General features: G+C 44.6%; 1 protein-coding gene across 5 annotated transcripts in view; it reads right to left on the reverse strand.

Annotated features, from left to right (window-relative positions):
• EPHA5 (EPH receptor A5) overlaps positions 1–26,629 on the reverse strand; it is a 203,710-nt gene that overhangs the window by 62,738 nt on the left and 114,343 nt on the right. For 3 of the 5 annotated variants that reach the window (XM_082051990.1, XM_082051989.1, XM_082051991.1), the window contains exon 5: positions 25,230–25,565. The exons of the other annotated variants lie outside the window; for them this stretch is intronic. In XM_082051990.1, coding sequence (XP_081908116.1) covers positions 25,230–25,565 — 336 coding nt within the window. The remainder of the gene's footprint in view (positions 1–25,229; positions 25,566–26,629) is intronic. 5 annotated transcript variants of the gene reach the window in all.

Here is a 26,629-nt window from a genome sequence, read left to right on the forward strand (position 1 = left end):
TATGATGAAGCTACGCTGTGACACAGCTATCGTAACACTGCAATTGCAACAGGATCATGTGCCTAAAGACAGCCCAGGACCTGGGTGCTAGAGATTTTGGGTCAAGAATACTACTTCATTCTTACGTGCGCACCACCCCATAGACAACAGAGCCAGAATACCTCACGGAATCTATCCTGTATCACTGCCAACTCCACACACTGTGTAATCTTGGGCAAGACTCTTCAAAGCACGCGATTTCAAAAAATAAATTGGATTCTTGCTGTTTGCCTTCTGTTTACAGAGTCGCCCTGACACGCTTTCAGCTCCCAGCAATCACGGACATGAGATATGTACTCTTAAAAAGTGGAAGCTGTCTGTGGATTCACGTGACTTACCACCACAGAGTTTTAGAAAAACACGACCAGATATCCCAAGAGAAAACTGCAGGGGATAAGAACCCAACCCTGGCAATCACAGAAGTTGTAAATTGGAATAATGGCATTAGCAGTATTTTATCTCCAGATTGTGCAACCTAAGCAGTGCAGTCAGCATCCTGTTGGGGTTTACTGAAATGAGAAATATCCTCTGTAGTGCCACTATTTTCATTTCTTTTGTGGTTTCTGAGAAGATTTACCATAGGCAACTGTAGAATATCGAGCAGACTCATCTCAAGGGTGGGGAAGTACCACCTCCAGCATGTTTACTCAAACATATTCAATGGCTTATCAGGAACACTGATGTAAGGGAATTTTAAGGACTGGCTATAATGAAGTCTACAAAATGCACCATTTTCTGTAACATCGATCCAGGTATTTTTTGTTGCTCCTGAAACCCGAATGCTTGCAAACACTCATCTACATTCTGCAGGGAATCCAAGGCCAGAGTCACACACACCATGGTACAAAATCCCATTCATAAAAAAATTGGTTCAGCAGGACTGTCCATGGCCAAAATTCACCATTTGGGAAACTTCTTTCCAATCACCTAAGCCTAGCATACATTCATTTGTACTCAGAACAGCATCAGCCTCCAGCAGCATCAGCCTCGAGTCCTGCACAGACAGTTCCTATGAGGTTGTAATTTATCCTGGGAAAGGAGAGGGAGACATCGAGCATCACCCGAGACAAAGGGCTGCCGGAGCAGGGAAGAGAGGCAAGACAGAATATCACCCACTTATAGGGCGCAGATCCAAAGGGAATTGCAACTATATATATATATATTTTTATTTCCCTAGTGCCTTTGAAAATAAAGTTTTTCTCAAAGATGGGGAACAGTTCATGGTTCAGACCAGAGTCAGATTTCTTCACACCACGGAAGAGTTATAATTTCCCTGTATTCCATAAGTCATTTAGTTGTGAAGCCTAAGACTAAATACTATTGACTCACAAAACTCTTATTATAAATGCCCTCCTAGCAATATGATAAGGTGCAGCTCTGATCCATCAAAGCACTTTTGGAAAACACTTAACTTTAAGTGCACGAGTACTACCACTGCTGTCAGCACTTTGCTGGATTGTAGCCACAGGGCTCCGATTTTGCAACAGAATCCTTGTTATTGAGTGCATTTATCAGGTTAGCTTCCGGCAGGCTTTCCAGTGCCTCTCCTATCATTAGTAACCTAATATCTTATTTGCATTTAAGCGAAGTCTTCCTTTTAAAAAATCACAGGTCATTAAAGACAAAACAAAACCACAACTACCGAATAAAATGCATAAAATGAGCATGTTCCTGCACCTTACCATCACTCACCTTCTTAATTCCTAAACTGGCTCCTTTCTTCATATAAGACTTGCTGCATCCTTCTCCCAGCTGCTATCGAACTATAAACCTGGAAATTCATGGACCATTTTAAAACTGCGTATGAAATATCCTTCTCTGCAAGCCTGCCACTCTCCATGATACACCAATCAGTCTTGCTGATGAATTCTAATATTAAAGCCAAATTACTGAACACTCCAGTGAAATAAGAAGCAGCCAAATAAATTACATCTGTTTTCACTTAAAAAATAGCTACTGAAGAGGTACAGAAGCTCAGAGGGAAGAATGGGCAAAGTCTGTAACTCCCTTGGTAGCCATTCTGGGATTTCCTATGCTAATTGGTCTCTCCCACCACTGCTCTTCTCTCACATCTCATAAATGGGAGAAAAGCATTGGTTCACCACCTTTAGCAGAACCCTGAGCTGGCCACAGCTTTGCAGAACCACAGTCCAGTCAGACCTTTTCCACAAACAAGTTCCCCAACAAAGACCAGAGGACTTGAATTAAAATTCTTGAAAAAAAAATCCGAAGAGGTTGTATTAGAACAAAAACCTGGAATAGTAAAAACTTGAAGTGACTAGAACTGAAGTTGCAAGGTTTATATACCTCTGTGGTCCATAAACCTGCTCCCTTTGGAAGGGAGGAAGAAGACCTGCAGCTTCAACCCAGGGCTTCCCATGAGGCAGAGAAGTTATTTAACTGGTTCTCGGGGAGAAAGGGGAAAGTGCTTGAGGGATCTGGTGGCTCCATTTCCAACGTGACTTCATTTTCAATGTCAGGAAAAGGACAGTGCACTTTGAGGGAATCAAAAAAAGAAGCTGAGAACAAGCACAAGTTGAGTACACAATAGTTAGAGACTGGAAGAAGCATAGCTGTTCAGTCCAGGGGAAAAAGAGACTGAAAGAGAAGATGAGTCTCCAAATAAGTAAAACACTGCTGTTTCTAGGGCAAGACAGATGGAGAACTGAATTTAGGAACAGTTTTCTAAGAAAATAAATAACGAAGCACCAGGAAGAATCACACAGTGAATCTGTGGCTCTTATGTCTTTGGAGGCTTTAAAGCAGGTTAGATGAGCATACTCTGAGATTCTTCCAAACACACAGCTCTACAAAGGCAGCTGGGCATTATAAGCTGAGTCATACAAATAAATACGATCTTGAAAGGGAGAGATTTGGGGAGATATACATTCCATGCCGTTTACCAGCCAGTAGATGCCAAGGAAAAATCTGAATTGTTGAAAGCAGTTAGTGGCACAAAAGCATGTCACTGTGAGAAAAGCTTCAGATGGGAGGAAATAACACTTTTCTTTCTGGCTCTGGCAGGGACTCATAGCATGACCATGGGCAAGTCACTTCAACTTTCCCTGCTGTTATCTGCCCAATGAAGATAATGATAATTCCTTTATTTATCTGGACTTAAGGGGCAGGGACTAACTATTCAGCTGCTGCCAGCACAACCTTTGCTTTGGCCTGCAGGCACTGCTGTAAGGCAAATAAAGAAAAAAAGGAATACCTGCAAGCATTATTCCTGACAGATGGCTTCTTCTATTTAAATCACGAGCAACTTGGCGACACCACGCTGAGCTCAAACATGCAATAAAAGCCCTACGTGAGTGACAAAAAAGGAAAATTACAGAGAAATCTGTGGTAAAGGTTTATTTTTATAATTTAACAACTCCAAGTTCTGTTTCCAAGCAGAAGCCCTAGTTGTGTGCTTAAAGACAAGCACTGTGTAAAATTGCTTTGCTGAGACAAAACCGCAGAGATCATGACTGAGCAACACAAAGCCTGGGATGAACAGGGGTGTTCTGAATGGGATAAAAGCAACTGCATATGAGAGCACGGCTCTTGACTCTTCTGGTCTCCAGAGGCATTACCTTCCCGCAGGAAGGAAATGCAGACTCCCTTCTGCCAAAATATGGCAGGTTTTCCCAGGCCGGTTGGTTTCTGAAAGTGTTGAAAAGGATTTTGAGACCAACTTCTGATGTGAAAACCCAATTTACAGACCACGTAGGGACTCTCTAGTCCAATTATTCCCCTCTGCTGCTGAGAGGGAATGTCCTAAGCTCTCGCCTTCTCAGCTGGGTCACCACTGGCTCAGGAGGTCAGGGTGACACTGTAGGAACAGCAAAACAGCCCAAGCATTTGAGGGTGGGGTTGCTACCCAGAGCTAAGTAGTCCCAGCAGAGATTTCAGATGTTTTTTAAATCATAGCTGAGCATGCGATGCATAAGCAGACAGGTCTTCTCCTTGGCATCAGAACTGTGGCCAAACAGGTTTCTGTCTGCAATATGCTGCTTAACTCAATCCACACTGGTTGGTAGCTGATCCTGTGTCCTTCTGCCACAGTATTCTTCATCATGCTTTGTGGGTACGCCTGATCTAAAATTAGGTGCCTGATCAAAAATTAGTTGAGATACCTGTCCAGAGGATAGCAGAGTGAGAATTCTCTGCCTCTTTGGCTTGCATTTCAGATAGTGCTGCTCTCTGAAGCATGAGGGTCAAAAAATATGTCACAAATTCACATTTTAGATACATCCACCTCCTGGTTGTGAAGTAAAAACAGCAGCTTCACTATTCCTAGGTATGGCTAGGAAGAGCCTTATAGGAACCAAGAAACTTACTGCTTCTAAGTAAGCATATGTGAAGGTGCTCTCTCAAACATGACTTGAGGCTTTGGTGACATTTTCTCATCAAGCTTCCCCAAAACCTCATTATGGAAAGATGGAGGTGAGACAAGCTTCATGGCATCTAGATGCCTCTTTCGGTTCACGACCAGTATAACAGGGCTGTAGATCTGTTTCTGGCAAGGCTGTTGTCCGTATGCTGATCACTCACCTCCTCTCTGCTTTGTAACTGTCAGAAGAGAAAAGGGGATTTCAACACGATGGGTCACTGGGGGTTCCACCCTCAGAGGAGTTTCTCGGGTCTCTTCTCCAACTTGGAGCAGGGTATCACTTGGATAGTCCTAAGTAAGTGCCTTATTCCTTTCAGCGCTCTCACCTTCACCTTTATTCAGTGTGTGGACTAGATCATCAAAAACCTTAGTGAGAAAATACAATGTATATATGCATCTCTTCATCCATGCAATACATAAAACACTTCCCTGTGTGGTATTACCCTGCACATTTATGACTCCCCCTTGACCAACCTTCACACTGCAAGTGCTCGCCTCATCCAGTGGCCAAAACTGTGCCTTGACGATGGCAGAAATTAGTCCAAACACAGCTAGTGACAGCTGAACAAATACCAGCCGCTCACAGGCAAGGGGATGATGTTTGTTCCCACTTGCTCTTAGAAAAAAGCAGTTTACAGCACCACTGAGGGCTCCCGACCCAGTACAGGTGGGAGTTCATCAAGCTTTTCTTCAGACAAGGACTTGGCTCATCCACAGGGCTGTCATCTCAAGATCAGACATGTACAACAGTTTGTCTGCATGGGGCCAGGGCTCAAGCTACTTCGGCTCAAGAGCCAGAAACTGAAGCCTACAAGTTTCTCCATTATCTATTGCCCAGGACATTCCCTACCAGAATTACTTTCCTCTCCTTAAATGTGCCCTGCATAAATGTGAGATGATAAGAGTAAGTGGTATTAAAAACGTGAATGATGAATGCTCTGCATCAGGCAGGATGATTAAATAACTAAGTGTAGATTCCGGGGTATGTTCACTTCTCTGCCTGCTGACATGATAATGGATTATCTCTAATCTATGGCGGAAACAAAACAGAGATTACCTCCTCTCCAACAATTCAGCATCTATTCTCCTTTCTTTATTCCCATCCCTCTCTATACAAGGGGAAAGCGCATTAACTAGCTCTAACTGGTTTAATTCAGTGGTATTGAAAATTGGATCCCAGCAATGCAGATAACTTGTTGCTTTTTCCATGCAAGAGACAGAACCTGACACACCAATGTGATGTTCACAGAGTTCACTTTATTGTCAGACTGGGCTAGCTTTATACCAAAGCTGCCCTGTCCGCGCGCCTTGCAACAATGTGATTGGTTGTAACTCGTGCTACAATAACGTGATAGGCTACATGTACTGTCCATGCACTCTGCACGCCTGTGTCCGGCGATTACTCATTCATTGTTACCTTCTAATGGGGCTCCTTTCGTTTGTCTCCGGCTTCACCTCTCAGCCAGGCTGGCGACAACCCCATCCCCCCGGGGTGGTGGGGGGCTCTGCCACTACAATAACCGATCCCGTTCTTACAGGACCACCTTCCATGGAGTAGTGAAGCATTCACATTATCAAACTCACTGCAGTGAATGCAAGAACAACAACAACTTGGGTTTGCATCAGGATTAGATTACACTGAAGTATTTTAATGTTGTTAAATGCCCCCCAAAACCCCAAGTACACACAGTTATGGAGGCTAACCAAAAAGAGCAGTATTTAAAAATGGTTTAGTTAAAATACACTGGATACAACCAAAATATGTTTTATGCTCATTTAACTTGAATTATCAATTCTATAGGCAACAGGCAAACCAAGATAATAAATTTGAAATTCATATAGATTTTTAAGGCCAAAAGCCCTCCCATTTAGCTCTCCCACAAAACACCATGGAGTTTTCATCTTCCTTTAAATCAATAAGGATTCATCCCCAGGGGCTATATTACCAAACTTCACCATGCAGGGACTTGCTGGAGTATTGCTCATCTTGCCCTGTGCCATTAATTACAAAATCACATTTATATCTAACAGTGGTGTCTGCTTGGGCAAAAGAAGAAAGGAAGGAAAAAAAAAAAAAGGCCATTTTAAGAGATAACTGGACCTTGTTCTAGAAATTGGTAGTGAAGACAGCTACTTGCTGAAAACCTCTCCAAAAATAATGGAAAAGGGCACTGATTTAAATATAGATGCACACACATGCACACTTCCATGAGTCCTCACCCAAAAAAACGTCTCAAGGAAGGGTGTATGCTTCAAGCGTGCTTCTTAAAGTTGAACGTACCTTGAAGACTGGCAGTGAATTTCAAAGCAATTTGACAATGTTTATTTATCTATAAAAATTATCAAAGCAGCCTGATTTTATAAGGTCTGCACATTTTGAACTATCACATCTGATCAGTGCAAACATTCCACATGCATTATAATACTATATAACACCAGAGTGTACAGAATTTGGCTTCATGGATTAGCCTCTTGTGGGCTTTTGTCTACCAGAGATGAATGCATCTGAGAAAAGTGGAAATACAGGTACAGCTGCCAAGCAACTGCTTGCAGTGACATGTATTACTTCATGTAATACACAATCTCTTTATTTATTGTGCTCCAAACAAAATTACTCAAGCCATTAATGCCTGTCTAACTGCTTGTACATTGCTCTCACAGGAACTTCATATGACTTACCTCTTTCTCCTGCTCAGCGAGAGGTATGCTGACCATGTAGTCACATCTTACCTTGTATCTCAAGACACTGCTACCATCCTTGCGTGGTTTCTAGTGACCACTTAGTCTTGTATTATCTGCAATATCTTGTATTATCTGTAATATCTGCTGCGCCTGGAGCTAGCTGCATCCTCTTTTGTTTATTCTGAGAGTATGGCCTTTAAAGCCTGGTTATGACATTTTAAAAGGCCATTAAATGCCATAGCTGTTCTCCACCATGAATCTTGTCTAACACAGCAGTATATTATCATCTCAGTAATTTAATTTCTCAAGATCATCTCTTTACTGACAAGACCTGGGACAGTCACTACGATGAAACTCTGGGAACTTGAAAATATCTCAGTCACTGACCTAATAATAAATCTGATGCTCTTCACTTCATCATTTCCTCAGTATGGCATGTCAAATCATATACTACAACTATAGACTGACCTGGCCAAAAGGATTCTCAGAAAGTGTTGCCAAAGAAACCAGTTTTGTGAGATGCTGCATTGTTAAAAAAAATGAAAACCAAAATGATTATACTTTCACACACCAGAGAATCTTGCTTTCTCAACATCCTGGGGAAAAAATGACATTTAGAGCCAACATTTCTAAGAGCCCAAAGGGAAACAAGCAGCAGCTGTGAAGACTTCCAGAGCAACACATGGGATGATACAAATCTACCTGAGACATCAGGACATACCTTACATTCCTCTACTTGAGAGGCCACTCACTGACTTAATCACAATTAGCGTCCATGCAACTAAGAAAGGGATTTGATCCACTAAGGGAAGGGGAAGCGTATTATATCCCTCCAAGCACCAAAGTAGCCAAAGCAATGAATGAAACTGAAGACCACTCGGATTTACGATCAGCTGCAGGTTAACACAGCAAAAAATTTATTCTTCCATTTTGGAAGAGATCCTATCTATGGTCTTGTATCATTCAGCAGTTGTCAAAAGCAGTGGAAAAATGTGTGGGAGAAGGGGAGGACACAAAGAAACTATGGCATAACTTTATGGCATAACTTCAACTCCAGCAAAGCATGGTATCACCAGACCCTGGTGACTTTTTGGTCTCTTCCCAGCCCTGCTGCTGAACTGTTGGGTGACCTTGGGAAAAATCACTTCCCTATCTCACAGCCTGTAAAAGGTGTGGGAGGGACATTCATGCCCCTCACAAAGCACTGTTCATGATTCACATGTTCTGCTGTACAACCTCATCTGGTGAGGTTGGTAGCTTTAGGCCTGTGGCCGAAACAGAGCCTCCCCTGAGATCCTCCTTGTCCATCCCTCCCAAACATATTTAATTAAAAAGCCCTGAGTGGTGCTGAGCTGCTAATGACAAGCTTTTCCTGAAAATCCTCTTCCCTTGGCAAGTTGTTCCTGCCCTAGTCCAAGCCATGATTTCCAGCCTCGCTTATTTCCATAATGAACTGCTTCTATCTATATTTGATAGGTTGAAAAGAAAACATGCTTAATCCCCGACAACAATTTCCTCATTTCAGGTGGCAGAGCCCCTCGCCTGTGACATAGGGCTGATGTTATTTCACAGCCAAGGTACTCTACTCCGACGCTGGAAGCAGAAATATTTTTGGTATTTAAAAGGCACCTATAAAAAGGATGGGGACAGACTCTTTAGAAGTTATGACACAACAAGGGATGGTGGTTTTAAAGTAGAAGAGAGGAGATTCAGGCTGGGCCTGAAGAAGAAATTTTTGAACCTGAGGGTGGTGAGACACTGGCCCAGGCTGCCCAGAGAGGTGGCGGATGCCCCATCCCTGGAGACATCCCAGGCCAGGCTGGACGGGGCTCTGAGCAACATGATCTGGGTGAAGATGTCCCTGCTCATGGCAGGGGCTTGGACTGAATGAGCTTTGATGGTCCCTTCCCACCCAAACTATTATACGGTTCTACGATTCTATGACATACTCTGCACAACAGAGCTCAAATGGAGATGAACGCTGCTCCCTCCTGGCCCTCACCACAGTTTCTCTTTTCTTTTCTTTCTTTTTTTTCTTTTCTTTTCTTTTCTTTTCTTTTCTTTTCTTTTCTTTTCTTTTCTTTTCTTTTCTTTTCTTTTCTTTTCTTTTCTTTTCTTTTCTTTTCTTTTCTTTTCTTTTCTTTTCTTTTCTCCTTTCCTTCCTTTCCTTTCCTTTCCTTTCCTTTCCTTTCCTTTCCTTTCCTTTCCTTTCCTTTCCTTTCCTTTCCTTTCCTTTCCTTTCCTTTCCTTTCCTTTCCTTTCCTTTCCTTTCCTTTCCTTTCCTTTCCTTTCCTTTTCCTTTCTCTTTTCTTTTTTCTTTTCCTTTCTTTCTTTTCCCTTCTATTTTCCTTCTCTTTTCTCTTTTTTCTTTTCTTTTCTCTTTTCTTTTCTTCTTTTCTCTTTTCTTCTTTTCTTTTCTTTTCTTTTCTTTTCTTTTCTTTTCTTTTCTTTTCTTTTCTTTTCTTTTCTTTTCTTTTCTTTTCTTTTCTTTTCTTTTCTTTTCTTTTTTTTCTTTTCTTTTCTTTTTTCTTTTCTTTTCTTTTTTCTTTTCTTTTCTTTTTTCTTTTCTTTTCTTTTTTCTTTGCTTTCTTTTCTTTCCCAGAAGTGGGGAAACCTCTCAAAATGCACAAATATCAGGAACCCGTGATGTTTTTGCAGCAAGGCTTTGGGAAACACCTGATGCCTCTGTGAGCATCCTCCTGCCATGTCGTGGTGCAACTCCTCAGGTGACAGGAGCGTCTCTGCAACAGGCTCTTCAGTCTCCAAAAGCAGATTGATCTCTGTGCTGCACACAGCAAAGCTACAGATACTTTCTAATGGTCTGAAGTGCCAGCTCCCATGATAAATATATGCATCCTATGTGCAATTATGTCTGTTTCTTAATAGCATTAAGATGGCTCCAAGACACTAATTACCAACTGAGAACTTTGCAATTATACTCCATCACACCTTACTTCTGACATAATTACTTTTAGATAAACAAGGATTTTGATTTCAACAGCACTAAAGAAAAAGAAGTTATCTTCTTTGATTCATTCTAACTTTCAAAGTGGGATTGTGGAATTAACAGAAGTCAGAAGCAAAAATTCCCATTCACTGAAGCACTCCCGGGGCTTCACCGCATCCATCTGACTGCTATTAAAAATGTCGTTAACCATTTTATTAATCAGTGGGAGGAATGATCTTATCTGAAATGAAAGCAATCTCACTAATTAATTCCTGCTATTCCCCAGCCAGAACTGCAGTGTTTGTCATGTACTGTTTACAGACTTACCTTTACTTTAATTAATGATACTGCGAGATCCAAGGTATTCCCCATGCCGAACGCTGACGTCATTAGACAAAATGCATCATGTCTCTTCCCTGCATCACCTGCAGAGATGCTGGCAAACAGCTTACACAAAGAAAGAGTACAGAAAAGCTGTTTTGCAAGGCACATGAGAGGGATGGGATGAGAGAGAGGTGCCAAAGCTGCTCAGACTCAGAGGTGAAATCAATGGTAAAGTCCCTCTTGACTACAATGAGAAGGAGAATTAAGCCAGTGCTAAGCAATTTTTATATCTCCCCTTCCAGTGTTACTTCCTTACATTAAAATAAAACAGACATCATGGTAATTTTGTTAAGAAGCCAGTGAGGTGATACGATAACAAGGGTAATCTGAAAGTATGGGAACTTGCAGCATTAAGCGAAAGGATGCACTAATGATAGCAGTATTTTTACACTGTTCACATAAGCACAGAGACAAACATTGCAATCTGTCTCTGTCTGCCTTTTGTGGAGTGCTGTTTTATGACACAGTTAATGATTTGCCAAAAAAAAGTAACAGCCTTGTAGCGCAGCAATTGCAAATGATCTTTCCCTTGTATCTCCAAGGATGAGTAACAGAGGCCCCTGTTTGACCACTGTGTGAACATTTTGCACGTAGTATGCAGGGGAAAAGATAATTGGAATGGAAACCTAAAAACAGAATCGTGCAAATGATGCCATGATGTACAGCTACCTTGTTTACCATTATCCCTAGCCATAGATTTATCACCATGCTCTTTATACATGCTGTACATATTTTCTTTTCTTTTTTTCTTTTTTCCCGCTTTCCCTTCTAATTGGAACTCAGACTGTGAAATGTAATTAAAGCTCTCATAAATACTGCCAGCGAGTGCACTTTTTTCTTTCAAGTAACTATGAACATCTTCAAGAAGACCTCATCAACCCCTGATAGAATATAGACTAATGCATCTTCTCACACACACTGCACAGGACTGGGAAGTCAATCTTCCTATCTTCCACATAATTAAAGTCACCTACATGATGTGCTTTTCCATCCACACTCCCTCCCCTTCTCCGACACATGTATCACCCTGTCATCAGCTCCTTTCCTTTAATCTGATTTATTCTGTTTCTAATTACTGAACAAAATCCAGCGCTTTTGAGAAGAGCTGGAGCAGTTCCAGGCACAGCTCGGGACCAGGTTTCCTTTTTCTTGCCTCCTTCCATCTCATATTAAAAGACAGCGTTTTTAACTCTCCTTTAAGGGGAATTATTTCCTGCAATCTAGTGAGTTTATTCATGCCTGTGAGAGAAAAAAAATACCCTCTTCCATTCAGGGTAAATGACTGAGGCATTAATGATGAAATTCAATGGTACTTCAAAGACTCCTCTGGGCTCTAAAGGTTGTGTAGGGCTGACTGGGGGCTGGACAAAGCCCAGTTAACCCAATGTGTGGCTTCTTTTGGTCTGTGAAAAACAGCTGTGGAGAGGAAAACACTCCTGATTCAGCCAACCAGCAGCTATAAAACTGACTCGAGGCAGATCTAAGGTTTTCAAGCACCCACCTGGTAAAGTTCAGCGATACTCCGAATGTGGCACCAAACCCCTCCTGCTGTGGGAAAGGGCAGAGGTGACAACTCAGGGACCGTCCTTACAGGGCCTGATGGTTTAGGAGCCATGTGCGTGCCCCATCTCCATAACTACATCACTATTTCTATGAGGCAGAATAGCTGGAGCAGAAGACATGGAGACAGGAGACCTGACAGCCCCACACTTCAGATATTTGGATATTCTCCCATCAAACCATCATTGGTGGAGCCCCTCAGACACCTGCCTGGGGCTCAGCCATGGGGACCAGGGAGCAGAGGGGTGCATGATGCTGGATTGAAGCATGCCATGCACCAGTTAGGGGGTTGACTTGCTGGAAAGCAGCATTGCAGAGAAGAACCTGTGAGTTCTGGTTGACAACACAGAATCACAGAACGTTAGGGATTGGAAAGGACCTCTAAAGATCATCTAGTCCAATTCCCCTCTGGAGCAGGAACACCCAGATTAGGCTACACAGGAATGTGTCCAGGTGGGTTTTGAATGTCTCCAGAGAAGGAGACTCCACAACTTCCCTGGACAGCCTGTTCCAGTGTTCTGTTACCCTCACTGAGAAGAAGTTTCTTCTCAAATTTAAATGGAACCTCTTGTGTTCCAGTTTGAACCCTTTACCTCTTGTCTTACCATTGGTTGTCACCGAGAAGAGCCTGGCTCCATCCTTGTGACACTCATCCTTTTTATATTTGTAAAAATTAATGAGGTCACCCCTCAGTCTCCTCCAAACTAAAGAGACCCAGCTCCCTCAGCCTTTCCTCGTACAGGAGATGCGCCACTCCCTTAATCATCTTTGTTGCCCTGCACTGGACTCTCTCCAGCAGTTCCCTGTCCTTTTTGAACTGAGAGGCCCAGAACTGGACACAATATTCCAGATGTGGTCTCACCAGGGCAGAGTAAAGGGGAAGGAGAACCTCTCTTGACCTACTAACCACCCCCCTTGTAATCCACCCCAGGATGCCATTGGCCTTCCTGGCCACAAGGGCACAGTGCTGGCTCATGGTCATCCTGCTGTCCACCAGGACCCCCAGGTCCCCTTCCCCTACGCTGCTCTCTGATAGGTCATTCTCCAACTTATACTGGAACCTGGGGGTTGTTCCTGCCCAGAAGCAAGACTCTACACTTGCCCTTGTTATATTTCATTAAATTTTTCCCCGCCCAACTCTCCAGCCTGTCCAGGTCTCGCTGGATGGCAGCACAGCCTTCTGGTGTGTCAGCCACTCCTCCCAGCTTGGTGTCATCAGCCAACTTGCTGACAGGGCACTCTATTCCCTCATCCAAGTCACTGATTAATATATTGAATAATACTGGTCCCAGTACTGACCCTTGAGGCGCTCCACTAGGTACAGGCCTCCAACTAGACTCTGCCCAATTGAACACGACTCTCTGGCTTCTTCCCTTCAGCCAGTTCACAGTCCACCTCACTACCCGATCACCCAGACCACACTTCCTCAGTTTAGCTGTGAGGATGCTGTGGGAGACTGTGTCAAATGCTTTACTGAAGTCAAGGTAGATCACATCCACCACTCTGCCATCATCTATCCACCTCACTATGTCTTCATAAAAGGCTATGAGGTTGGACAACAAATCGAGCATGAGCCAGCAATATGTCGATGTGGACAAGAAGACCAAAGGCCAAATAAAACTGAACATATTTACTGAAGAGGTAGCAATTGCTGCCCTGCTGCATAGCAAATAAAAAAGAATGGGGATTTTAGTTATGTTTAATCACCTGGGCACTGGAATTTGCCACCATTTGGAATAGATACTGTCAGTTTGTAAAGGCTACATTTTTAGCAGACAAAGAATACTTCACCAATCAAATGAATTACAGGCAATACCTTGTGCTCAGCTGAACTGGGATCAAAGATTGTATTTTCCTGGCTGATGGTCTAAAACAGGGAAGAAGGGAATCGTCACTATTGCTATTAAGATCTGGGAATACACAGACCCCACACCACACTTTTCCCCAAGCTATTCAGCATCATTAGTTCACTAAAAAGTATGTATAAATATACTGGTGTGTATACCTTTTGCAAAGGCAGTCAGAAGCTTCAACTGAGTTTGAAAATGTGATTTCAAGAGCATGACATTTCTGTTTTTTCATGCTGCAGTGAAACAGAAACCACAGTAATACTGAAACCAATTCAGGAAACAAACAACTCACCCAAAACCCAACAACTCACCCATCAACCCATACCCAATGGAGTCTGACCATCCTCTCTTATCTACTCTTAAATTCAGTTTGGCAAACATGTTAGGAAACATCTCCAACGCAGCCCAGGGGTCAGCAGGGGCAGAGGAGCAGCAAGAGGAGCCCCAGCCCTGGTGTGCGCCCTCTGGCCCATCACACCCCACCTCTGTGCCTCAGTTTCCCCATCAACAAACCAGATACCCAAAAAACCTCTGCAACCAAAGGCAATGCTTAAGTCATAAGCAATGCAATAGCGATTTACTGACATTAGACACCTCTTCCAATGATGCTGCGTCCATCAGGTCTGGATACAAGAAAGCTGAGCCAACTTGCATCTATTTACTGCATTCATTTGCATAATGACCATGTATTTACCATCCATGTTTTGTCCTAAACAAAGAAGTGGACACTGAACAAGCTGAATTTCAAACAGCAGAGATCATTCATTGGCTAACATCAGAAGATACGGGAACAGTGTGAGGCCACGACAGATGCACTATTATTATTTGAGCACAAGCAATGCTTATCAACTGCTTGATTGTTTTATAGTGATTTGTTTTATTTTACAGAGATGTTCTGCAGGGGTTGCAAATAGCATTCAAAGCCCTGCAAAGCTATCTAAGTCCAGCCCAAGTGCCCCCGAAGCCTCAGCCAACATGCAGCAGAGGGTTTGGCACATCACCCCTGCAGAAAGCACAGAGGCATTTGTGTCCTTCACACAGACACAGCTTTGCTAGTTGCTGTCTGCAGTTTTAGAAAACGCAAAGATGGGTCTGTGCCCTCATGTGCATCCTTGGCCAGCCATCCCACAGCTCCTTTCCAGCTCCTTGCAGGGGCTGAGTCACACCTGATACAGAGAGATGTACAATAAATTAAATAACCCAGTCACTTCTGCAGCAGTAGTCTTTCAGTTTACTGAACTGGGTGAGAGCACCTTTCTGTGGAAACTGTCCTTGCATGGCCAAGCATTTAGAGGCTCACCCCATAAGTCTCCGGCAAGGTCAGCGAGCGATTTCACACTCTTGGTGCCACCCCTCAGGAGAACAAAGCAGAACCAGGGAGCTTAATGACCCAAGATAGGAGCCCAGTGTGGGGAGGGCAGAGGCCTAGAGATGACAGGGTAATGGTACCACGCAGATTTGTCCCCTGTAATAAGCCACACTAGGGCTGAACGGCACGAAAAACAATGCAGGGGATAGTGCAATTAATAATCAGCTAAGCAACACTTTCTCTCCTTGGATTGAGGCAGACTGCAGAAAAGTCGGGAAGAAGCTATGAAGGAGTTGCACACAGAGTCCCGTAAGCCCTTGCAAACAGAAGGAGGGAGAAGCAGCCCAATTTTCTGGTTTTACCTGATTCAACATTCTTTCCTTCCATTTCCTTTAGAGGCACAGAGCAAAGATGCACAAGTTCTGCACAGCAGGATGCAGAAGTACAGTGGGCAAGAGTGATGCACATTCCCGGGATGGCAGCAAGCAGGTGCTGGTGCCCTCCACTGCCATTTTCCACCTAATTCTGCAAATTTGCTTTTGAGGCACCCCTGGATCTCTCTGCCAAAGTCCTTGGAGAACTAGAGGGTGGAGAGCAATGGGTCCCTTCTACCACCTGACTTGCCCACTATCCCTGACCAAAACCCACAGGGTGGATTCTGCTAAATCTGCCACAGAGTTTGTGATTTTTTTTCCCGTCAATTCCCATGGAGCAGCGCACTCTCCAAGGCTTACCCAAGCTTACAGGACTGGCCCGGTGTGCTTGGCACCTCTCAGCAAAGAGCAACACATTGCCCCAGCTGCTGCATTGCAGCAGAGAACCCTCACTCAACACTGCCGGAGCCAGTGGGTGTCCTGCATTGATTTGGACAGGGTCTTTTGATCAGACCCTGTATTCTTAAAAATTATAAACCCTGAAGAAGCAGGCAAATAAATAAATAATAATGCTTTCCTTCTGTTGATTTCTATTGTACTGATCTAGCCAGAGATCCCATTAGTTACTCGCTTTGATCAGGACTGTTCCTCCAGGACTGGGAGATGCAGAAAGCATTCCACCATGCCAGCAAATGAGTACATCTGAAGTGCATTTTAATTAAAGCCTCCCAACTCTTGAGCTTTTTGTAGGATTTACATGTAGCTGAACTTTGGCCCAGCTGCTGTGGAAGAAATACAGTTTATTGCTGGGCTGCCTGTCACCTTGATGCTGCTCTGGGCTCTCCAGTCCCCTCCCCATGTGAGGTGAGGAGGGGATGCAAGGCAAGGAAGGGATGTATGCGAGATGAAGCACTAGCCAGCCCTATTAACACTATTACATTAACCCTTTGCAAGAAATCTAAGTGCCACAAGTAGCATTTCAGACATCTTTTGAAGAATGAGCATGGGGTTTGCTGTTGAAGTGCATTGTAATAGTAACCACAGTAGAAGACAAGGAAAAACCTTCCATGCCCAGCTGAAATGCACCTCTCTGACACCAGGCAATCCAGTGGAAAAAGGTATTTCAGCCTGTCTGATAGTACAATACCAAGTGGGAACCTGTAATTCATGCATAGTGTGAGCTGGAGCTCTGTTTGGATACAGCAAAATCCTCTGGCAATGCAGAAGCTCTGTGGGTGGAGAAATCAGGTGAATCAGCAAGTGAGGGTAAAAAAACTGCCTGACAGTTAAATAAAAAGATAAATGACAAACTACATATTAAGGAATGGCCAGGTTCAAGGCAAAAGAAAGCAGGCGGAAGGAAAACGGAGCCAGAAAACTGGCAGTGGCCTTGCAGCGTAGCAATCCATCTGCTTTGAACATGGCTAGAATGCAACTTGTTCTGGGGGCAGCAAGAGTGGAAGGCAGACTGAATGGTGTGAGCTTTAGGAAGCTGTCACAGAGAAACACCTAAAACACAAGCGGGTAACCTCTGCCTGCTGACTGGCACATGCCTGGTATGTTCACACACACACACGTACATGCTGCTGTGTGCACTTACTCTCCTGCAAATTCAGTTTATCAGCAGGACGGGGGCATGGGAAAGGAGAAATTCACAGTGAAGGTGCTGTATCACAGTATCACAGTATGTTTGGGATTGGAAGGTACCTCAAAAGATCATCTAGTCCAATCCCCCTGCTGGAGCAGGAACGCCTAGGTGAGGTCGCACAGGAACATGTCCAGGTGGGTTTTGAATGTCTCCAGAGTAGAAGACTCCACAACCCCCCTGGGCAGCCTGTTCCAGTGCTCTGTCACCCTCACTGAGAAGAAGTTTCTTCTCAAATTTAAGTGGAACCTCTTGTGTTCCAGCTTGATCCCATTACCCCTTGTCCTATCATTGTTTGCCACCGAGAAGAGCCTGGCTCCATCCTCATGGCACTCACCCTTTATATATTTATAAACATTAATAAGGTCACCTCTCAGTCTCTTCTTCTCCAGACTAAAGAGACCCAGCTCCCTCAGCCTTTCCTCATAAGGGAGATGCTCCACTCCCTTAATCATCTTTGTGGCTCGGCGCTGGACTCTCTCCAGCAGTTCCCTGTCCTTCTTGAACTGAGGGGCCCAGAACTGGACACAATATTCCAGATGTGGTCTCACCAGGGCAGAGTAGAGGGGAAAGAGGACCTCTCTCGATCTACTAACCACCCCCTTTCTAATACACCCCAGGATGCCATTGGCCTTCCTGGCCACAAGGGCACAGTGCTGGCTCATGGTCATCCTGTTGTCCACCGGGACCCCCAGGTCCCTTTCCCCTACACTGCTCTCTAATATGTAATTTCCCAACCTATACTGGAACCTGGGGTTGTTCCTGCCCAGATGCAGGACTCTACCCTGAGTGGTGTTTCTGTAGGACAGCTCACTCAATTCACAGTTACCGAAATGCAAATGTTTCAAACTATTCTGGCTCCTCCACCGTTACATTAAGCTTTTTGAGGGAGTTTACTACAAAAAGCTTACTTGGTATGGAAAAGAAACCACAGACAGAGAGTGGGTGGGATGTTTATTAAATGCATATAAGTTCCCTGTTATTTCTCTGGCAGCACTGAAAGTATTTTTACATTCATTTTTGGCTATTTTTAAGTCCTGGTGTCTTAAGAACATTTCTAGAAATATCACCTATGCAGAGAGTTAAAAAAATAAAGCTACTTTTAAGGTTAAAATCAGAGAAATAACATATGAGACAAAGGTATTACCAGCTTGCAGACTGAGACTAAAGTACCGAATAAGATTTTATTAGCAGTAAAATTCAGAAGCTGCATTCAGAGGAAAAAAAAAATCTATACATTGATGTCACCTGAGCAGTGAAACCATTTTAGATGCTTTTGCTCTCTGCCAAGTACTGTACTCATCACAACACAGAGAACTCCTTGGCCCCTCAGGTTGTGTTTCAAGGTGATTAGAATTAGATTAATGTAAGATTACTTGGCAATGCTTTAAAAATATGCCAGCAAAATGGGAAATAAAATTTTAAACCTGCACTATCACTGCCACTGGCAGATGGGAAAACCTGCATCCTACTGCACAAAAGGCAATAGATGTTATCAGTTGAATCTCATCATGAGAACTTCAGTGCATTTCTCCTTCCCTTTTCAGGGGCAATATGGATGGGTATAACTATTTCTTACTATTTGTATTTTCACCTATAAATAAGATGTTTTAATTTCATGTCAAAAGTGAAAGGTCTGTTTGCAGATGCAGGAAAAAGTTTTTTATTTCATCTTTTAATGTTCTCATATATCAACAACAGGGTTGTCTCACATACTTCAAGAATAAAAATGACATCTAACTAGAAGTCATATTATACGCTTGGGGAACGTTCCAAGTAATTCTTTTGATATCCAAGTATGCATTTCTAATACTCCAAGTACAACAGAAAGACTTATAACAATGAAAAAGTCACAGTTACCAACTGTAAACTTATAAATAAAACTATAAAGTATTCAGCTGATCCATAATTAATTTGGTAGCAGACACCGAGCCATCTGGGCTGGGGTGAACTTGTGTCTCTGCAATAGGGCGCTGCACGAAGATTTTGTATTCAGAATAAATGTGCTCACTACAAAAAAAAACAACAAACCCTTCGTGCATCACTGGCTTTTACTAGACTCTGCCACCATTTCTGTTCTCTTCCCAGCTCTCTCAAATTACACCTGAACACACTCCAAAAATAAAGCAAAATACTCTCTAAAGTTGATTACCAACACACGCACGGGACTTCACAAATGAAATTACTATCTCTTCCTGCCTGAACTCTCCCTGGCAGCTCAATACTCATTTTTGCATCCCCCCGCACACAAAGGGAGTTCACAGTCAGCAGAAGGATGCTGCCATGCTGTGGGAGGCTACGCTGCGGGGTGTGCTGGGGTTTAAACAGAGACCATGGTCTCCCAGGCAGTACCAGTTCATGTCAACGTTAAAATATCCCTGTATGAGCCCATCCTGATAGGGAAGATTACACTTTGCTTTTAAGAGTACATCCATCTAGGTTAAATGCTGCGATACCCATGTTAACACTCTGGGAGCTAGTGTGACATCTGAAACAACAGTGGTCTCCAAATACATGAGCAATCGCAGCCTTAAACCCTCTATTTATGCCACTAACAGCTCCTCTCTGACCAATGTGAATCTAAAGCACAGTTTAAGCTATCAGACATACTCAATTCATGTAGGATTGCCTGCAGCTGCTAAGATTTTCTAGGAGTTCATAAAATGATTAGACAAATTCATGGGAGAAAAACCCGTTAAGGGCTGTAAAGCACAAAACAGATGTCCCTGGAGGTTGGAAGCACCGATACACATCTGCCTCATGTTCGTACCCGTCTGTGGTACCCACAACTGCCCATGGCCAGGAAGACGATGCAGCTCAGTCGATCAAGTCTCTTACAATGGACGTTTACTGGCCCTGCTCACCACTCTGGCTGAGAAAGGGTGTTTCCCAAAAATAAGCATCTGTTTAAGCTTTTGCAGGCCCTAGGTAGGCAGTTCTAGTTGAAAAGTAGAGCTGCAAAACCAGCCTTGCTTCTCATGCAAGGTGCATACAAGACGCTACAGCTACTGGAGCGTCCTCTTGGAAATTTTTTATTGCTATTCCTAAAGAAAACAAGCAAGCTGCCTTCCTCCCCAAGCCAAAGCAAACAAGGCTGTGAGACTTGAAAGCTGCAAGAACCAGACCTCGAACCTGGCACGACTTGAAGTGGACCATTCCCACAAGTGACCTTGGAAACTGCTTCTCAGCATAGCCTTCTTCTCTCCTCATTTTCTAATGTTTAGGATGAGATGAAATGGCCTCAAGTTGTGCCAGAGAAGGTTCAGATTGGATATGAGGAAAAATTTATTCCAGGAAAGGGCTATGAAGCAGTGGAACAGGCTGCCCAGGGCAGTGGTGGAGTCACCATCCCTGGAAGGGTTGAACAGATGCTGAGATGAGGTTCTTCAGGACATGGGTTAGTATCAGAATTAGGTTATGGTTGAATTTGATGATCCTAAGGGTCTCTTCCAACCAGAATGATTCTATGATTCTGTGTATCCTTCACAGGCTGGACAGCGCTGCAGTCTATTGGGTTCAAGAGCACACAGCCGCTGACCTACGACTGCAACAAGCTCTACATTGCACGTCTCCTTTTCCAAACCACCCTTGGCTGCTTTTCAAAGACTGGTATATCCTGAGTGCTAGGGAAAATGTTTTATCCCCTGCTCCCTTCGAGCACAACATCACAACCTGCACAATAGGAGCAAGGATGACGGCTATCAGCATGTCTTCCTGCTCCATAGGTTTTCCAGCTGCTCCAAGCATCTGGTGGTTGCTTGGTCAAGTAAGAACCTGACCCTGCCTCCCAGGCAGCAGTCTGGGTTACCAGGGCTTGTCTTTCAACACTTTTGCTTAAATAGCATCGGTGCACCACAGGGTGCAACTTGTATCTCTGATCTGACCTCACACATGCAGATTCCTTGAGGCATTAGACACATTAATGTCTCCTCTGTTAGCATGTCCAGATCTTTCTTATCTGTCTCCCCCAAAAAGGCTGAAAGAAAATATCCTGTGGGTCGCAGAAGGGGACTGAATGTTGGCTTCTGACTTTTCAAACAGAAAATAAGCAGAGGGCTTATCTGAAAACACACACAGAGAAGGTCTTTTAAAGGGAGTCCATGGCATTTGGGATGCCAGCAGGAGAACCGGATTGGTCTCACCCCCTACATCCCGCCAGCACCATGCCTGAAGCCATGCCCAGCATGGGAGACAATGGAAACGAAAAGCAAAGAAAATCATTTGGCTGTTTAGGCTAGTTTAAAGTGATTACTATTCACAGGTTTTAAGCCTAGAAACCATGTGTCTTCCCGGTGTCCTCCTATGACAGTACAATGGGTGAGCAGGCAACCATGAATCACAACCACTTGCTTCCTACATGCCTGTTATGAGACACACGTCTCTGACCAAGACATCATGGTAGGTGCTTTCTGTATACAGGGCAGATAAGCTGAAAGACCTCCAGGGAGATGCACATCTCTGTCTAGAATGACAGCATTACTTAATCATCCAGCTTGATGAAATCACTGAGAAAAAAAAAAAATCATGCAGTTGTCACTTGAAAAGTAAACTTCAATATTAGGGGCACACACAGAGTGCTCTCTGGCAGTGGTCTTAAAAGGGGCATTAGGTGGCAGTGTCAAAAATAAAAATACAAAAATGAGAACAAGAAAAGGATGGCTAACTCAATCATATCATTGCCAGTCATGAATTATTCACCAGCCTCCAGCCCATGTGCACAAGGCACTATTTCAATGCACTGTGAGAGTGCATTCCTGATGGCTCCCTGCCACCAGTGCTGGGAAGTCCCTTGGGTTCACATTTTACAGCTCTCCCATGGGGTAAAACGATGCTCTGGCCAACCCACATGCCTACAAAGGGAATAACACCCACTGCTTGCCTGCAGCAGCTCCAGGCTAGTCACAATGGAGGCCAGAGCACATTCCACCTTCCCTGGATGGTGGCATTGCTCACCCTTTGCTAGATAGGGTGAGCAAAATTCCAGAGGCTTGCAGATTGCAAGAGGCTCCCAGGATGTAATAGGGGAACTAGTCCTGTATCTGGAGTCTAAGGCCACTGTGTCCTGCACGGACCGGTCCCATTCCAAGTACCATCAGGTCCTTGGGGACTGGGGAAGCAGCAGCATGCTGGGGTCACCAGCTGAGCAGAGCTGATCTGCTTCCTCTTGTGCATAAAACTGTTTCCTTGCTGCATTTCCAGACTTGATTTCAAAGGTTCAGAGGAAAATTACATCAGTCTGAAAACACCGGACCGATTGCCGGTGCCAATTCCTTTTCTCATTATTTTAAATTGGGGAGAGAGGAAGGGGAACGAGTTATTTTGGAGAAAAACAGTTGTGTTTTTTTTTCAGGAAGCAATTCCTTCAAGAGCCCAAAGCAGAGGCAGCTTCTGCTGCCAAAAACTGCCATGAACAGAAGTGGTAGCGTGGCCAGCATTCTCTGCAGTCCTGAATTTCTCACTGTCTTTTTGGGACAGACAAAAGCCAAACCAACAAAACAATGCCTGGCATTTTTCTGAGGTGCTGGGTTAGTGAATACCTACCAGCAGGACTCCAGCAGCCCGATCTATCCCACAGCATGAAATTTTTCCATTTTCCGCAGCCAGCAGTTCTTGTAGCAGGATTTCTCCTACTGCTACAGTTGGGCTTGTATCACTGCCCTTAGTGACCCCACCTCATTACACCAACCTTCATGAAAATATAATCATACTAGTAGAAAACCTGTGCGAGGGAAAGGATGAGGTCCCAGGGCTGCATCTCTTTGTGCTGGTTTCAGGGGGAGAAGAGTGGGATGAGATCCTCTGAAGCCTCATGTGCCCTACCTGCTCTTATTTAAGAGAGGATAGTTGAAGAAACAGCTTTTTCAGAGATGTTCGGCATTGTTGGGCATGGCCAGGCATGCACCACTTCACCTGCATACCTCCATTACTAGCCTCAAAGGGCATTTTTCAGAGGCACCTAAAGAAAACAGATACCCAGTTTCTATACTTGGCAGATTTGCAAAGCCCCTCTCCAAGGTTGCCTTATTTCTGGCATGGACAAATGAATGATCATCCTGGGAGTGCTGAAAGAGGATGTTACTGGAAGCACGTTTGATGCCACAGCTCAAGCAGGCAGGCCTGGTTCTCCTCCTGAATGAGTGGTGGGACCAGCCATGGAGACAACAAAATACAGTCACCACTCCTTGCCTTGGACAGAGGTTGGGTTCACCTCCTGGTGAATCAAACACACAAGCATACAGATGTCATTTCAACACCAAACAGCAAGCTAAATGCTCATGGTTTGATCTATTAGCATCTCCCTTGTCTGCAATTCCACTGCACTGAACCAGATGCTAAACTTACCCACTTATCCTCAGCATGAGCCACGTTCACCACACGAAACCCACAGGTCTATCGTTTCCTGTAACAGACCTTTCAGTATAAAGCCAGAGGTAATAACCGTGCAAGAGGGTTGTTCTTTGCTTGATGCACACTCAGTCAGCTACACGGATAAATCCTGCTGCAGCTATGGGGAGTTTGGGACACAGCTCGCAAGCCAAGACCATTTCCCCACAGTCTGCACTGATCAGCAATGTATCGCCTTCTCTCTTGCAGCTACATTGACATGGATTTAATTCCACGTATCAGGGAAAAGCCAATGCAAACCCACAAACAGGAAAATACACTTCTTTCAAGAACAGAGTTACTGGCAGCAGCCTTCACAATGGCAAAACAGTAAATAGCATTAGGACCATGACACCCACTGATGTATACTACACAGGTGCCTTCAACAGGTCTCATACTGTCATCTGCTGATATTCCCCCAGAAAATTTCCTGTCACATCCATCACCTCTCCTTGAGACATAACCAAACAATTTGTCCAACACTTCAATGACTCAGTTTAATCACCAGGACAGGTATGTGATGAAGCAAGATGCAACTGCCCCCTTGCTAACGGCTGCCAAGCTCATGCACATACACCTAGGTGGCAGGGATGAAAGGCAGCCCTGCTCCAGTGAGTGCTTTTCTGCTCCACCACCAGGATCTGCCAATCTCCAACCAGCTCTTAATGCTGCACATTGTACGGGCTTTCCTAGCTAAGTCTTGTCTGTATGGAGGAGGCAAGGGGTGGCTCTGGTGACCTGGCAGCAGAGACCTCACGGATCCAAACACTACCGGTTCACATCCCTAGAATGGCTCTGCAGCAGACAAGTGCCACTGCAGAGCCTTGAATTAAATGCCAGAAAGTGAGCCAGGTAGGCAAAGGGAGAGATCCTAAGCCATGAAGGACAAGAGAAGATCGTCTCCAGAGCTTACAGGAGCTGTGTGATGTGCCTGACGTGTTGATGTGCACGGGAGGTGGTGTGACAACAGCAAATCCCTGCCTGCGTCCAAGCCTGCCTGCTGCCTGTGCCCCAGCCGCTTGCCCCCAAGGTGACAGCTCCTTTCAGCTGCTGGGAAAAGGCAGGGCAGCCAGGTCTGAGTGGCCGACAAACGAATAAACCAGTCTACACGATCTCTGCCTGTACAGCACAAACCCAAGAAGGACACAGTAGGCAGTGATGTCTCAGTCCTGCCTTGTTGGAAATGCAGTGACCACATTCTGCGCCTCACCAGCCTGAGTTCAGTCACCTTAACATCACAGTGCAAAGAGTGATTAAATTTCCAAAAGTCACTCAAAACAATTTTCTTAGGCTGTTTTGCAAAGTTAGGACATCTTAACCACTGGCATTTAGCATCAAAATGAACTCTTAGGAATTTCCCTTTCCCAATAGGAGATGCAACTGGCTTTTTTTTGGTTTAGTGGGTGGATACACTGAAATGCAAAGAAGTGGAGGGATCTCCAAGAAGCTTGGTGCAAAAGGAAAAAGCCACAAATCCTAAAAGTGTGTCCTGCTGGAAGGAAACCTGTTGAAGACTGCAGTAATTATAACCTGAGAGACCCAACCACCCTGCCCACACATAGTTGAAGAGGCCACAGTCCAGCCCTCCACACTGGGGACTTCCACCCCTTCCAAAGGGAAGTCTGACTGGCTCAGGCTCCCACCCCAGACATTTCCCTGGGTTGAAGATCTACTTACCTGCCTGGTTTGTGGTTACATTTACAGACACAAACTGACGAGCTCCAGGGTTCTGGTCGGACACTCCGTTCACTGCCTCAATTTCAAAGGTATAGTTTGTATGAGCAAGCAGATCCACCATCATGACAGAGGTGTTTTTCAGGCCGGTTTGCTGGGGGAGGTACCTGACATGACCACCACACGCCTCACACAGACCTGAGTGTGAGTTGCACTTCTTGCATGCAATATAATAAGACACATCTTTCCTTCCACCAGTATCAGCAGGGGGAATCCATTCCAGAAAGACACTAGTCTCGTTAACATTTGAGATGGCACTCCGAGGAGCAGAGGGTGGTCCTGGTTTGTAAAGTGAGAAAAACACATGGTAAAAACACTATTATCAGTCATCCTGCTCTCTACTACTCTCTAGGCTGAAAGGAGATGCTCCGTTGCTCACGTTGCCAAAAAAGCACACAGGGACAATTTACAGCAGCATCTGAAGAACTAGGAAAATGGGGATTTCTTCTGAGCACTCCCACTGCATCTCAAGGGGTCTGTGCTGGGTTGCAGCCACCTGCATGGGAGGACAAGACAAGGGGCTGACTCAAAAACCACAGGAAAAGCACATCCTACCCTGTGGAACCACCTCTGCTGCTCTGCTTGCTCTCCTGGTGAAGGGAGCTGCAAATCTTTGCTCTGCCCAAGTTGCTGTTGGCCCAACCAGGGGCAAGATTTTCCCCTCTCACCCCGCTGCCCTTACATTACTAGCCCAAGGTCCTAAAAAAATACACACAGTGGGGTATTTGCGCTACTTAGGTACTCAATTCAGATGCTGAATCTTCCCTCTGCACGCACCCACCCATCCCCATGAGCTCTTTGGCAAGAGGGAAACCTGAGCTCGGGGATCCAAATGACACCTAAGCAAGACACTTGGTGCAGGCCAAAGCAGATGGTGATCTACACAGGCCACTGGAAACTGGTTGTATCAGGCTACTCAACAACAGCCTCCTTGGTCCCTGCAAAGCTCCAGCACTGTTGGTTAGCCACACCATGCTTGCTCCTTTTGCCAAGCCTCCCCACTCAGGATGCTAGCATGGTGCTGGCAAGGCAATCTGAGGAGGAACAGCTGCCGCAGAGTTACCAGAGCTCCTGCAAAATGCGGTCTGCTCTGCTTTGGTGAGACCCCCCTGTAGTGCTACATCCAGCTTTGGGGTCCTCAGCACAGGACAGACATGGACCAGTTGGAGAAGGGCCAGAGGAGCCACAGAAATGATCCAAGGGCTGGAACAGCTCTGGTGTGAGGACAGGCTGAGAGAGTTGGGAGTGTTCAGTCTGGAGAAGAGAAGGCTCGGGTGAGACCGTACTGTGGCCTTGCCATACTTACAAGGGGCCAATAAGAAAGATGGGGACAGACTTTTTAG

The sequence above is a fragment of the Streptopelia decaocto genome (genome assembly GCF_964273445.1).
Source record: "Streptopelia decaocto genome assembly, chromosome: 4".
NCBI lineage: Eukaryota > Metazoa > Chordata > Aves > Columbiformes > Columbidae > Streptopelia > Streptopelia decaocto.